The following is a 14,424-nucleotide window of genomic DNA, read 5'->3' as shown; positions in this document are numbered from 1 at the left end:
TTGAGATTTTATAAACAGATTAAAAAACTGCAGCCAGATACTTCATCTCAATCGAGGAAAAAATATAAATTTAATGCAAGCAATGGTTGACTGGCTAAGTTTATTAAAAGACATGCTCTTCATAATATAAAAATTAAAGGTGAAACGGCTTCTGCTGATGAAACAGCTGATAAAGCATTTCCACAAAAACTTGCTAAAATAATTGAAGATGGAGGTTACACTCGTGAACAAGTTTGGAATATGGATGAAATAGGCCTTTTCTGGAAAAAAATGCCAAACAGAACTTACTTATCAAAAATGCAAAAAACTGTTGGTGAGTTCAAAGCAGCAAAGGATCGCAAAAACTCCTATTTTGTTCAAACACTTTAAGAGATCGGATGTTAAAATTAAAACCACTGCTCATAAATCGATCATTAAGACCATGGCTAATGAAAGGAGTAGATAGATTTTCAAAAATTGCCAGTTCATTGGATGGCCAACAAAAAAGCTTGGGTGACCATTGATATTTTCACTGAGTGGTTCCACACACATTTTGTGCCAGAAGCTAGACGCTATTTGAATGACTAGAGTCTCGAATTTAAAGTGCTTTTGATTCTTGAAAATGCATCCGGTCATCCTGCCATAGAACACCCAAATGTGCAATTTTTTTTTTCTACTGCCAATACCACATAATTGCTACAACCTCTATGTCAGGGTATAATTGCGACTTTTTAAACATATTATGTCAGACGAACATTTCAGTACGTTTGGAAAAGCTAAATGATGATGAAACACTGTCAGTTATGGATGAGTGGAAAAAATTTTCAATTATGGATTGTATTGATCAGGTTCGATTATCGTTATCTGAATTGAGACCAGAAACTATGAATGCATGCTGGAAAGCTACTAGGCCCACATATTAAAGAGAATGCTCCTGTTCCCTTCAATCATACTGCAGAATTCCTGAATATAATAAGTTTGGCATGTGAAATTGGCAAAAAAGGATTCGATGATCTCACGTCGGCAGATATCGAAGAATTGTTAATTGATAAACCTCTTAGCAAAGATGAAATAGTGGAGATTGTTTCTGAATCTCCTGAAAGCGAAGACGTTAATGATAATGATCAAGATAATCCTACTTTTACTGCTGATATTATTAAAGAAGGCCTTAAACTGGCCAGTGATTTAGGCAATTATTTTGCCCCACATGATCCAAATGAAAAATGTGCTGGGAAGTTTTCATGTGAGCTTAAGTTGCTAATGTCTTCATACAGAGAATTATGTCGTGACTTATCTAAAGTATCAACACAGCGATTAATAAATGAGTTCATGCCTAAAACTATTGACACAACTAGCGGTACTTTTGTTCAAGACATGACAAGAAGAATTCCACAAGTTAAGGCGGAAGTCGATGACGATAATACGTATCTAGTAGTTCTAGTGATATTACAGTCTCACGAAAACTAAAGCTTTCGCGTTTATTGTCAGAAACTGATAGTGAATAACATAATTTTGTTATAGTATCCTTAACAAACAACTGAAATGAATATGTTTTTTTTAAAGTTATTAAAATTCATTATATGTATGTGTGTTCTCCATGAAATGTAAATTAAAATCGTATGATCCTAATGAATTTAATGTTTGTTTTTTTGATTATTTTGATTATATTTCAGGTCTGGAACCAATCTTCACTTTTTCTATGGAGTCAGTAGTTCTTTTTACGCGAATTCTATTTATGCGTAATTTTTAGGAATGTATCTATCGCATAAAAAGAGGTTTAGATGTACATTGTTTTTTAAAATTCCTTTTAAAATATAAATTCAAATAAACATTGTAGAATGTATTATTGTAGAATGTATTATTGCAGATGTAGCTTTTATCTAACGACATATAAAATGTATAAGATAGAATATCCCCGGACTAATTGTTATTATTATTACAATTTTTGCATGACTAAGGGAGTTAATCGATTTGGCAAGTGAAAAAAAGTAATAACATAAAATTCAGTCTTCAAATTATTTTTTTATTACAGAAAAACTTCATTATCATACATTTTTTATTCAAGTTTTTCGCAAAAATGAATAATAACTGTTCTGTTACTGTTACAATTATTATTGTTAGTTTGTTTAAATTGATTCATCAGCAACATAAATGATGTCTTCTTCGTCAGCTGTATTTGAGGTCCCGTCATGTCGATTTGTTCTTAAGTTTTTATAATAATCATGTTTAATAGGAGGAATGAATTTCAACAGGTCCATCATATCTTTCCTCTTTTCTCTTGTCACAGTTCTACCTGTAGGATATAACAAAGACTGGTCTACATTTTTCAGACCTAGTGGTCTACCTGCTACAGATTTTCTTATATTAATGGCATGAAATTCTGAATCTTCGTTAAAATCATATTTGAATTGTATGATGTGGGATTTCGAACTTTCTAATTTTATCTAGTACATTTTAAGCCAATTTACTGGTAACCCTGTAACTGTTACTTTTCTGTCAATGATAGAATTTTCTAAAGGATTTGTTGAGAAAAAATCCTGATAAGTCATTTGAACCACATTAAATGGTACTTTCTTTTTACTGGTTTTGATTATATTGTACCAATCATCTGGTGAAAAAAATGTTTTGAATTTTTTTCGCATGTGACTCAATAATGGCAAAATTTGGATCATTAGGCAAATGACTATGTCCACTTACCAAAAATTTCATTTCAATTGACTCAGCTCTTATTTCTGTACTTTGAACGAATTTCAATAAACTTAAGACACGTGGACAGACTTATGTGTTCGTCATACATGTTGTTTATTTTTTTAACGGTATATATTAGAACACAGAAAAATAAGTAAATAATTAATTTATTAACTTATTGCTGATATTTCGCTGGTGTTATAACCAGCATCTTCAGGGCACAAAAACACAGTTTCTCACAATACGTGACACTATAACAACATGGTGTAATCAACGGACTAGTTAAACAAAATTGTAGCAGCAACACAAAGACTAGTGTCCTGGTTTTGGCGCCCTCTATCTGAAAAAATAAAAAATAAAATAAATTGCAGCCATCACATAAGATTAGCATCCTAAACAGAGAAAAAAAATACCAGTACTAGTTTTTTCTTAAGATGACTGTCTCCCAGATTTTAGGCAAATTTATACAGCCATATTTGTTGAGATTTGGAGTGTGTTTCAGGGCTTCTGTTGCCTCTAAGAACAATCTCTCTGACTTGTAAGAGCTTCTGGGCAGTACTTTTGTGTTCTTCCAGTTGATCCTGTGTGCAAGGGTATCCAGAGCATGGTCTGCTAGGCCCGATTTGCCATAGTGATAATGCCAGATGCATCTTTTGTGTTCGCTGATGCGGATAAGGGTTGCTAATTTGCCACACGGTCTGAATGTGGTGTGTAGTTCATGTTTCTTAAGAATTCTTGAAATCTTTTCGTATGTGCCTTTAATGTATGGGATGGTGACTGTTTTGTTGTAGTTCTCTGTGGTGGATAGTGGGAGGGGTTTCTAGGAGCGTTTAGTATTTTGTTCATCTTATGGGGATTATAACCATTGGCCAAGAAGGTGTTGCGTAGGTGAGCCAGTTCAGTAGCAAGAGCATTGTCATTGGAACAGATTGCTCTCGCTCTGTGGGTTAGCGTTTATAAAATGCCATATTGTTGAAAAGGGTGATGGTGTGATTGTTTGCGTAAATATCTCCGTGTATGTGGGTTTTCTAAAAACTGAAAATGATAAGGAACCATTTGGAAGACGTGTGATAAGTGTATCCAGGAAGGGCAGACAGTTATTAGCTTCCAGTACTTCCATTGTAAAGTGGATTTTTGGATGTTGGCTATTTAAATGCGCTAAGAATGTTTCCAATGTCTCCGGGCCATGTGGCCAAATAGCAAGCACATCGTCAACATAGCGTAGCCAAAGTGCTGGTTTGAGAGTGGCTGTATTGAAAACAGAATATAAAAACAAAATGCACACACTGTTACAAGATCAGTCAACATACAAAATTATAGATCGCAATCTCACCAACACAGAAAAGAATAAGGCACGTAAATTATTGAAAAAAGTCACTTGCTGGCCCAAAGACACAGTAAACAAACTCAAGCCCTTCCATGTTAAAACACCTAGGATTTATGGAGCACCAAAAATTCACAAACAAGGTATACCCTCACGCCCAATTGTGGACAGTATAAATAGTCCCATATACAAACTGGCTAGATATTTAGCTAAGCTACTAGCCACTCTCACAAACAATTCTCCCTCCTTTGTCAAAAATTCAGCCCACCTAAAAAGCATCTTATAACACCATACCCTAAAAAGCTCAGACTTAATAGTAAGCTTTGATATCACCTCACTATTCACAAATGTACCACTAATAGAAACCCACAATCTACTGAAGTCACACTTCCCCCCTGATATATTTGAACTATTTAAATTCACAATACATGCAGGATATTTCATCACATGGAAAGGGAAAATATACAAACAAATAGATGGGACAGCCATGCCCCCCCCCCTCCCTTCCCCCCAGCCCACTTTTATATAGAACACCTGGAAAAACTAGAAATCAATACAGCCACTCTCAAACCAGCACTTTGGCTATGCTATGTTGACGATGTGCTTGCTATTTGGCCACATGGCCCAGAGACATTGGAAACATTCTTAGTGCATTTAAATAGCCAACATCCAAAAATCCACTTTACAATGGAACTGGAAACTAATAACTGTCTGCCCTTCACGGATACACTTATCACACGTCTTCCAGATGGTTCCTTATCATTTTCAGTTTTTAGAAAACCCATACACACATACAGGGAGATATTTACACAAACAATCACACCATATGGCATTTTACAAATGCTAACCCACTAAGCGAGAGCAATCTGTTCCAATGACAATGCTCTTGCTGCTGAACTGGCTCACTTACGCAACACCTTCTTGGCCAATGGCTATAATCCCCATAAGATAAACAAAATACTAAACGCTCCTAAGAAACCCCTCCAACTATCCACCACAGAGAACTACAACAAAACAGTCACCATCCCATATATTAAAGGCACATCGGAAAAGATTTCAAGAATTCTTAAGAAACATGAACTACGCACCACATTCAGACTGTGTGGCAAATTAGCAACCCTTATCCGCTCACCCAAGGACAGCATTCCCCCTTTATCACATCCAGGAGTCTACGAAGTACCCTGCTCATGTAATTGAGCCTACTACGGTCAAACAGGAAGAACTGTGAACATCCGCATTAGCGAACACAAAAGATACATCCGGCATTATCACTATGGCAAGTCGGGCCTAGCAGTCCATGCTCTGGATACCCCTGCACACAGGATCAACTGGAAGAACACAAAAGTACTGCACAGAAGCTCTTACAAGTCGGAGAGATTGTTCTTAGAGGCAACAGAAGTCCTGAAACACACTCCAAATCTCAACAAATATGGCTGTGTAAATTTGCCTAAAATCTGGGAGACAGTCATCTTAAGAAAACACTAGTACTGTTTTTTTTTTTGTCTGTTTAGGGCTCTAGTCTTATGTGATAGCTGCATTTTTTTTTTTTTTCAGATAGAGGGTCCCAAAATCAGGACTCTAGTCTTTGTGTTGCGGCTACAATTTTGTTTAGCTAGTCCGTTGATTACACCATGTTGTTATAGTCTCGCGTATTGTGACAAACTGTGTTTTTGTGCTCTGAAGATGCTGGTTATAACACCAGCGAAATATCAGCAATAAGTTAATAAATTAATTATTTACTTATTTTTCTGTGTTCTAATATATACCGTTAAAAAATTAAACAACAAACTTAAGACAGTTTTGGTATTTCTATTTTGTCCGGTACGTGAATCTGAATAGGTTATCATTTTTTCATAATTTTCAGCATAAGTCTTTATATACTTTATTAGGCATGATGAAATTTCCTGAGACCCACGAGATCCTTCAGTTTCTGGCAAAACGAACATGTGGCTTATATTTTTATTAAAATCATGGCAACCAAAATTATAAACATAAATTTTGCTTATAATAAGTTACCGATGTAGTAAGTTTAGGAAAGGCTAAAGCTTATTCTAAGTCGAAAGAAAATACAAAAATTTATTCGGATGCTACCATTTCCATCTGCAGCCATATGAGACTAATTATTATTAGTCTCATCCGTCTTGATATTATAAAGGTATAATTTTTCTTTTTTTCTAAAAACAACTGACATTAAAATTCACAAGTACTTATTTCTGTGGCAGTTAGACTGTAACTGATTTTACTTTTTTTGTGATGAGACAGCACTAAACAATTTACCATTATTCAAGTACTTGCTTCTGTATTTGAATTGCATTATTGCAACGATTTACATTAGAGTATGGAGTTAATTGGATTGGTTTCTGAAATAAATTATTTATTATTCGATGGCCAACAAAAATTTTGTCATTTAGTGGTGTTAATCCTTATTATTAGGGAAATTTATTATGAATATAAAAAGTTAGGAGTCAATCAAGTGCTTTGACACTAAAATTTTAAAAAATTCAAAAAGTGGAGTTAATCGATTTGGCTTGTGAATGGCTCATATGACACAGTGAGAATCCACGAGCCTTCAAAAATATTAGGAAGCATATTCTTCCAGTTCATTATTGGAACAATAAGAACTCATGGATGACTCAAAAATTGTTAGAGGGTGCCTTAATCAACTGTTATGCGAGCGAAATGGAAAGCTATTGTGTGAAAGAAAATGTAGAATTTAAAATTTCATTAATTCTAGATAATGCTCCAGATCATCCACCTTACATTGGTGATCTTCACCCTAAGATTAAGGTCATGTTTCTCCTTCCAAAAAATTCTTGATTGATCCAACTGATGGATCAAGGAGTTCTTGCAGTGTTTAAGGCTTATATCTATGGAGAACTTTTTCACAAGCCATTTCTACCACTGAAGGAAATTATCAGACTCTCATGCAATTCTAGAAAGCATTCAATACTTATCATGCTATTAAAAATATTGTGTGTATGTCAATGTATGAGTGGCATATGAAAAAAGACATTAAAAAGGTTTGGAAGTTTTGAAAAAAAAAAAATGAAGACCTTCGTAAATTGAGTGAAGAAATAGTGGGCCTAGCAGACAATCTGGATCTTGAAGTGAATGATGATGACATAGTTCAACTCATTGAATGTGTCCCTGAAGAGTTGACCAACGAAGAATTGGTTGAACTGGAGGAACAACGCATTGCAGAAGAGGAAGAATGAGAAAAGAAAGAGAGAAAAGAGAAACAAGAAGAGATAGTTAAACAATTCACAGTGAAGGGTCTTGCAGAAATGTTCTCTGCAGTTAGCGATGTTCTCAAAATGGCTGAAGACATGAATTCCAATGTTGAACACTAATTATTAGTAAAAAGGAAAGCACATGATGAGTTTGCATGCTATAAACAAATTTATGATGAAAAGAAGAAGAGGAATAAGCAAAGCACATTGGACATTTTCATCAAAAAAAACAAAAGTTACACCAGAAGAGCACAGCCTGGTCCTTCCAATAGGAAAGGTAATGAAGATGCGATTGTGGAGGAAGATTTGGGTGATTATTCTCCCTGTTTTATAGTGGCAGTAATGCACAGTACAGTTTTCTATGGTTTAAAAATTAAAATGACAGTATACTTATTACAGTTAAGTCCCTAACCCCTATAACTCTGTTGATTTAATGTATAGACTTACATCCTGCTGAATGGAACAGAACCCCGACGTAAGTCGAGGGATGACTGTACACCATGCTCAATCCCTGTAACTACATCATCTGTTGATAGCCAAGTTTCAGTAATGTCTATGTTTGGCAAGGTTGCATTAACCAATACCATAAACTCCTATCTCTTGTTCCTGATTATTCTGGCATTAATATATAGAAACTGCAGCATCTCTTTAGGTCCCCAACTATCTTTACCTCCTGAAATGACTACTCTTTTCAATATTTTTGCATGAGATTCTAGTTTCAGTACTTATTGATCATTCTCACACTCACTCACTCACCTCATCAATGGGTGCCTTCATCCACACTCATCTACATCCACCCTAATTTCTTTAGTTTTCCTAACTTTGTACTTGCACACCCTCCCTAGACACCTAACTCCGAATCCATTTAAGCACAGTCCATCAGCATTATACAATCTTTATGTCCATCAAACTCAGGCCATAGGTCCAAACTCTACATTATTCCTTTTGCACAATCTCCATATTGATTCACTGGCTATCATTGCCCTCCTTCTCAGTTTGCCTCTATCATAGTGTGTCAACAGACTCACAAACTTCACCTTCTCGCTCTTCTTTTCACTTCTTCCAATAACTCTTTCTCATCTTCTATAATGCAATACATCTCTCTCTCTCTCCATTCTTCTGGTGTAACTAATATTTTAATTTTCACAAAGGAAACAAAATTTTGTGATGCTTTCATGAAGCACCCCCCCCCTCCCCTTATCAAAGAATTGCTGCAAAAAATTATCTGCTTATGCTCTTTCTCTCATTAATTCTTACAATTTTCTTTTTGGTTTCGGACCTCTCGCTTTTTTATGTTCTCAGTTCTACTAATCTCTTGCTATTTCTGCAGCCTTTCTAACTCGCATTTTGTCCTGTGAAGAACTGCATGCCAGCAAACTATATTTCTTTATTCAGTCTTCTATGTTGTCCTGAACTTTCACCACCGCAACTTTTGCATACATTATTTTACCACTACTTTCAATCATTTCATTTATATTCTCTTTACTATTTTTTTCACCATTATTTAAACTGGGAATTCCATTCACTCAATGGTTTTGGTTTCATGACTTTCAATACTAACTTCTAGTACTTCATTCTCTCGCTTCTGAAATATTTGCATTTCTGGCTTGTAAAAATTCTATGACAGGCTTTCTCTTTCTGTCTGTCTGTCTTTCTCTCAATTCTTCTCTTGTAATTCTTTATGTGGCTAATATTATACTCTTAAATAAATACAGTGCAAGTCTGAAGGATTCCTTAATTAAAATGAATAACTGCTGTAACAAATTGGTATGTCAGCCCAGAAATAAACCAAAACAGAGTGTGAAAATAGACAGGAACATTGAAAACCTCAAGCACAGGTGAATAGAGCATCTATTGAATAAGAAAAACATTTCAGCTATTTAGGTACAATTTTTAGTGAAGATAGCAAATTAATTATGAAAATAGACAAAATAATACATAAAGTTGGTAATCAAATGAATAAATTAATATGGAATAAGAGAGAAATTAATCAAAACACTAAACTTTCTGTATAGAAGACAGTGTAGAATGTATAGAAGATTGCTAATTTAAACCAAGTTTAATTTAGCAATCAGAGAGAAAGGTTAAGAATAAAACAACTGATCAAAGACTGGAGACCATAGATAGGAGGGTTATAACAAGAATTAATGACATGATTAGATCACATCGTTGGAAGAATGATATAAAATGAAGACAGTAGGAAGGAACTTAACATTTTTAATATTCAGGAATCTGTGAACAGATTGCTCAGGTGGTATGGTTGAGTAAAGAGAATGAGAAAGGGAAGGCTGGCTGCTATCCTGTGATCAATCATCTATCTGATGCAAGGATGGCAAGAAAAAAGATTTAGATGGTTGATACAATTAGATGGTCTTAGAAGAACGAACTATAAGATCTAACAATACTGGAGGTCTGAACATGTAAGAGATTAATTTGGAGGAAAATTGATGATAGGATGTTAGCAATTATGTAAATTTTTCATGGAATATCAGTATTGTACTCTGTGTACCTCTTGTTTACCTGATATCTTGTTTGCACCACCCTGTGTGTATGAGTCATATTTATGAAGTTTAAAGAAATCGAGTATCTATGCATGTTGCAGCTGAATGTTCTTTGGTCCACTATTCACAGGGTGGTGCAAACAAGATATCAGGTAAAACAAGAGGTACACAGAGTACAATACTGATATTCCATGAAAAATTTACATAATTGCTTTCTTGATAAGTTCTGTTTGATATATTTATCATAAGGTGGAGCAGACTGATACATTGCCTAAAATCTCACTGTACATGAACAACTAGCTTAAATATTCAAATTTGGCATTCCGCATACAGTGTTTATTATTATTATAAAACTGTGGACATCTTGGTACCTACTGATTAGAGCAGAATAGGAATGCATACACACAAACCTCTCTGAGAAGTTAATACAGATTTTAGGTTAGATAATTATACAGCAACATTGTATTTTTTAAATAATTCTCACTCTCACAGTTTATCTTAAACCATAGGGCAGTGTTTCTCAAAGTGTGGTACGCATACCCCCCTGGGGTACGCGAAAGGTCGTTATGGGGTACGTGGCAATTTTTGGCTATGCATAATTAAAGGAGTCATTATATTTTTCAACAAACAGTGTAATTAGAGACAACCAGGATAAAATGGCACTAACTAATGAATCACATCCCCTCTCCAACAGAAACTGTTATACAGACCAAACAAAACCATATGTTGCCGGTGAAACATATGATTTTGCTTGATACCACCTCCATCGTTAACGTGTTAAAACTAAGAAATATATAGTGAATGTGTTTCAAATATTATGGAATTCGGTTGAAGGGAATTAGCATTTCAACTCAACTGTTGAAATGCCAATTTGTCTTTGATTCACGCAATTTTTTGTTAATACCGCACCAATTATATGCGGTTCTTCGCTGCTCTAAGTATCTTAAAATTACTGGTAATTTTTGCTTGAAATAATGGGAAAGAAGATGACGCTATTTGGGTAGATGACTTTGACGATGCACACAAAGAAACTGTTCTCAATGCCAAAAGTAGTGATAGCAAGTAGGAGCTTCTTGGCAAGTCGCACCATTTTCAGTTTTTTTCTGAAAACTGTAGTTTCCGAAAATTCTCGTACGTATCTCTCAACACAATTTTTTAGCTTTAATTTTGGGAAAAAAGTTAGAGTTATATTCGAGTAAATACGGTATTTTTTTTCAGCTTTCAAATTCTTACGTATGGATCATTGGTTAAAGATTGGATTTATAAAACGCTCAAAAGAGAACAATATAGCAAATACAAGTAGCTGTAAGCAACAAGAAAACGTTGATATTGCATCTGGATCAAATGAAATTGATGAGTGTGTCGTCTGACATTTCTAGAGAACCAAAATTTAAAAATAAATCATATATTCTGTTTACATGAACATATAAATTCAAATAAAATGGATATTTAATTTTAATTAATTTTTTAATTAATTAATTAATTTATTTTTTGATTAATGAAATTATTTTTTATTAATTAATTAGGGGTACTTGGTAATAATGAAAATTTCAGAAAGGGTATGCAGATATCTGCAGTTTGAGAAACACTGCCATAGGGTAATAAGAGTATGCATTTCTTCCCCTCCACAAATTAATTACAAACATAATTTCAATTAATTCTTAAAATAAATGGTGTTCACCTCCAGCCAATTACAAGCAGCAATTTTGAAAGTAACTCTTTCAGGTTTATACTCCAAAGGCTTTATATTCCAAAGTGCTGAACTATGACATCCGTTCAAGTTAAATGTCATACTATATTGGAAGGGAGGAAATATCAAGAATTTCTATGGAGATTTTGCCAATATTATAGAGAATAAGCAATGCATGCAAAGACAACATCATTTTTCTGAAAAGTATGTATAAAGTAAATACAATTATGAGACAATGACAGTCATGGCCTGTTATATTATCTTTTAAATAGATTAAAATGTACTAAACTGAACAAAAAATATTTTGTTTTTAGAAAGTACCACAGAAAATAAGTAATGAATACAGAACATTTAATCCCCAGTTTCACTGAATGTGATATAAATATAAACCAATAAAAAGCTGTGGATAGTAACTGCACTAGAAAGCATTTAATGAGAACTAAAACTATGTAATAAATAAAAAATACTCTAGTAGTTTATCTCCATAGTGGAATAACAATATTGTTTAGGATAATATATCCATTCTATGCACATATGTTTATTAACATGATGTATATGCTTAGATAATAGTAAAATATATTTTATTTAGATAATTTTTAATCTGGTTAATATTTAACTGTTAGTTCTAAAGTTATATTTTCAGTGCATACCTTGAAACCTGGGAGTCTGTTGGTACCCAATAACTCTGATCAAATACGTAGTAATTACTATTACAGGGCAAAGGACCACGACTCATCAGGTATGCATATTTTTCCCTGAAAAGCAGAATTTTTTTTTTTTTGACATTTAAGCAAATGGTACTTAACTGAAATTGATGGGTTATTTTGAAACCACTACATGCTACAAACTATACTTGAATATATCTGCAACTTATTTACAGCCACATTCAAATACAAATAATCTGACCATCCTTTTCATTCTTACTACACTGAATAAAATCTAGCAAAAATGCAATCATCTTATGAGTAATTTATATTGTCTCTGAATTTATGGTTCATGCTGCTCCTTTTTTTTTTAATCTTTGATATAAAGAGATAAGCAAAGCTTTTATGCTATGCAGCACCCTAGATCAGAACATATCTTTTGACTGCAAATCTATTTTTAATTAAAAATTAAAATAAATAATTTAATGAAGTGATCATACATAATGCTTACCTTTGTTGCACTTTTGACAATAACAAACTTTGAAATTTAAAGTGGAGATTGCAGATGGTGAAGAACAAATATGATATTAGTGAACACTGAATTTTAAAATTAAAACTCAGATATGAATGTTATAAGCGTTATAATAATAGGATAATAGTATCATATTATTCTTACACCGTTTAACTTATAAAAATAATAGGATACTATTAATATTATTCTATTATACATTGTATGTGTAATTTTTGGCAATTCTTCAAGGCAGATGTTAACTGATCAGCCAGTCTGCTAAACTGCAAGCACAAAGAAACTGTGCTTACAGCTTTCAAACCACTCCTTGAAGATTATAATTGCAGAGAAATTTAGCTATTTTTTCTGATGTACCATGAATATAAAGAATGGGAATAGTTTCGTTGTGATCTTTTATACTGATTGCAGGAGAAATTTGGGAAGGGGGGATTGCATGCAGTATTATTATTCGGACATTCCATGGAGTCTAAAGACTCACTGTAGAAGGCCCAGTAGAGAAAACACTAAGTCTATTATACCAGTCCTTGAACCCACTGACAGTTTGTGCTCTCACCATTCTATCTGGCAATGCATCATGTTTCAATCATCCTCCTTGCAAAGAAACCACTCCTTATCTTGCTTCCTTTCATAACTTCTAGGGATGGCCTCTTGTCCTCACTCCTTCCCCCCTGTTCCACCAAACAAAAGAACTCCAAAGTGTCAACCCTGTAACTACCTCTCAACAGTTTAAAAGCTTCAATCATATCACCTCTCCTTCTTCTATCTACCAAACTCTGCAGTCCACATTCCCTCTGCCTATCCTCATAACTAACATTGAATAGTCTTAATATCATCTTTGTTATCTGACTCTGCACTCTTGACATGGTTAATTTATCCTCTTGAAATCTTGAAAAACAAATGAGAGTACAATAGTCTATGTGTGGTCTAATCAGAGCTTTATAGAATGGAATGACAACTCTTTTATCTCAGTCGGTGTCCTTCTCAGTATTGCAGCAATCCTCTGGGTTACCTTCACCACCTTTGCAATATGTTCCCTGAATTTCAGGTTTCTATCAATCACCACTACCAGATCTCGTCTCCCTTACTTCCTCCAGTACACCTCCTCCAACAGAGTATGCTGCCTCCCATCGACGTATCCCAAACTTCAAGACTTTACATTTTGCTGCAGTAAACTTGTACCCCATTCATTTGCCCATCTATCCAGTTTATTCAAATCCTCTTGAAGAGCTGCCACATCTGCACTATTACTAATCATCCTTCTTAGCTTCACATCATCTGCAAACAACTGAATATTTTTTGCAATTAACTGACAATGTCATTGATATAAAGGTTAAACAATACAAAAATTAAACAATAACCTGGTCCCAGTACTGAGCCCTGTGGAACCCCACTTGTAACCTTCTGCCTCCTCGATATTGCCCCACCATATACAACTTTCTGATACCTATTAGATAGCCAATCCTGAATCCAGCTGACTAAACTGATACCTAAACCCATGTGCTGCAACTCAAATATCAGCTTATCATGTGGTACCCTGTCAAATGCCTTTGCAAAATCCAAAAAAAATGGCAATGTATGCCTTTCCCTCATTCCAATTCCTCCATCCATGGAACTACCCCAAGCTGATTTCTAATACTATTATAATCACCTACTTTATAATTTCATATGCATTTCTTTCTCTTTGATGCTCCAGCATGTCTATTCATTTTCCAAGTCAAAACACATATTTCTCCCTTCTCCCAAGCTACTATTCATGCAAGAAGTCACCCCTGCTACCATCTACCCTGATAATTCTAGTTTCCTTTCACTGACACACAGATTTGTTCAGAGAACAACATT

At 34.4% G+C, this 14,424-nt stretch overlaps 1 protein-coding gene across 1 annotated transcript in view; it reads right to left on the bottom strand.

Annotated features, from left to right (window-relative positions):
* LOC150098962 (carnitine O-palmitoyltransferase 1, liver isoform-like) overlaps positions 1–14,424 on the bottom strand; it is a 231,157-nt gene that overhangs the window by 70,316 nt on the left and 146,417 nt on the right. The window contains exon 7 of the mRNA XM_090405781.1: positions 12,063–12,167. Within this exon, the coding sequence (XP_090261907.1) occupies positions 12,063–12,167 (105 nt within the window). The remainder of the gene's footprint in view (positions 1–12,062; positions 12,168–14,424) is intronic.

Source organism: Typopeltis vanoorti, chromosome 15 (assembly GCF_054136105.1).
Source record: "Typopeltis vanoorti isolate ZY-2024b chromosome 15, IOZ_Tvanoo_1.0, whole genome shotgun sequence".
Taxonomy (NCBI): Eukaryota; Metazoa; Arthropoda; class Arachnida; order Uropygi; family Thelyphonidae; genus Typopeltis; species Typopeltis vanoorti.
Note: the sequence above shows the minus strand (reverse complement) of the source record. Positions and strands in the feature narration are given on the sequence as shown.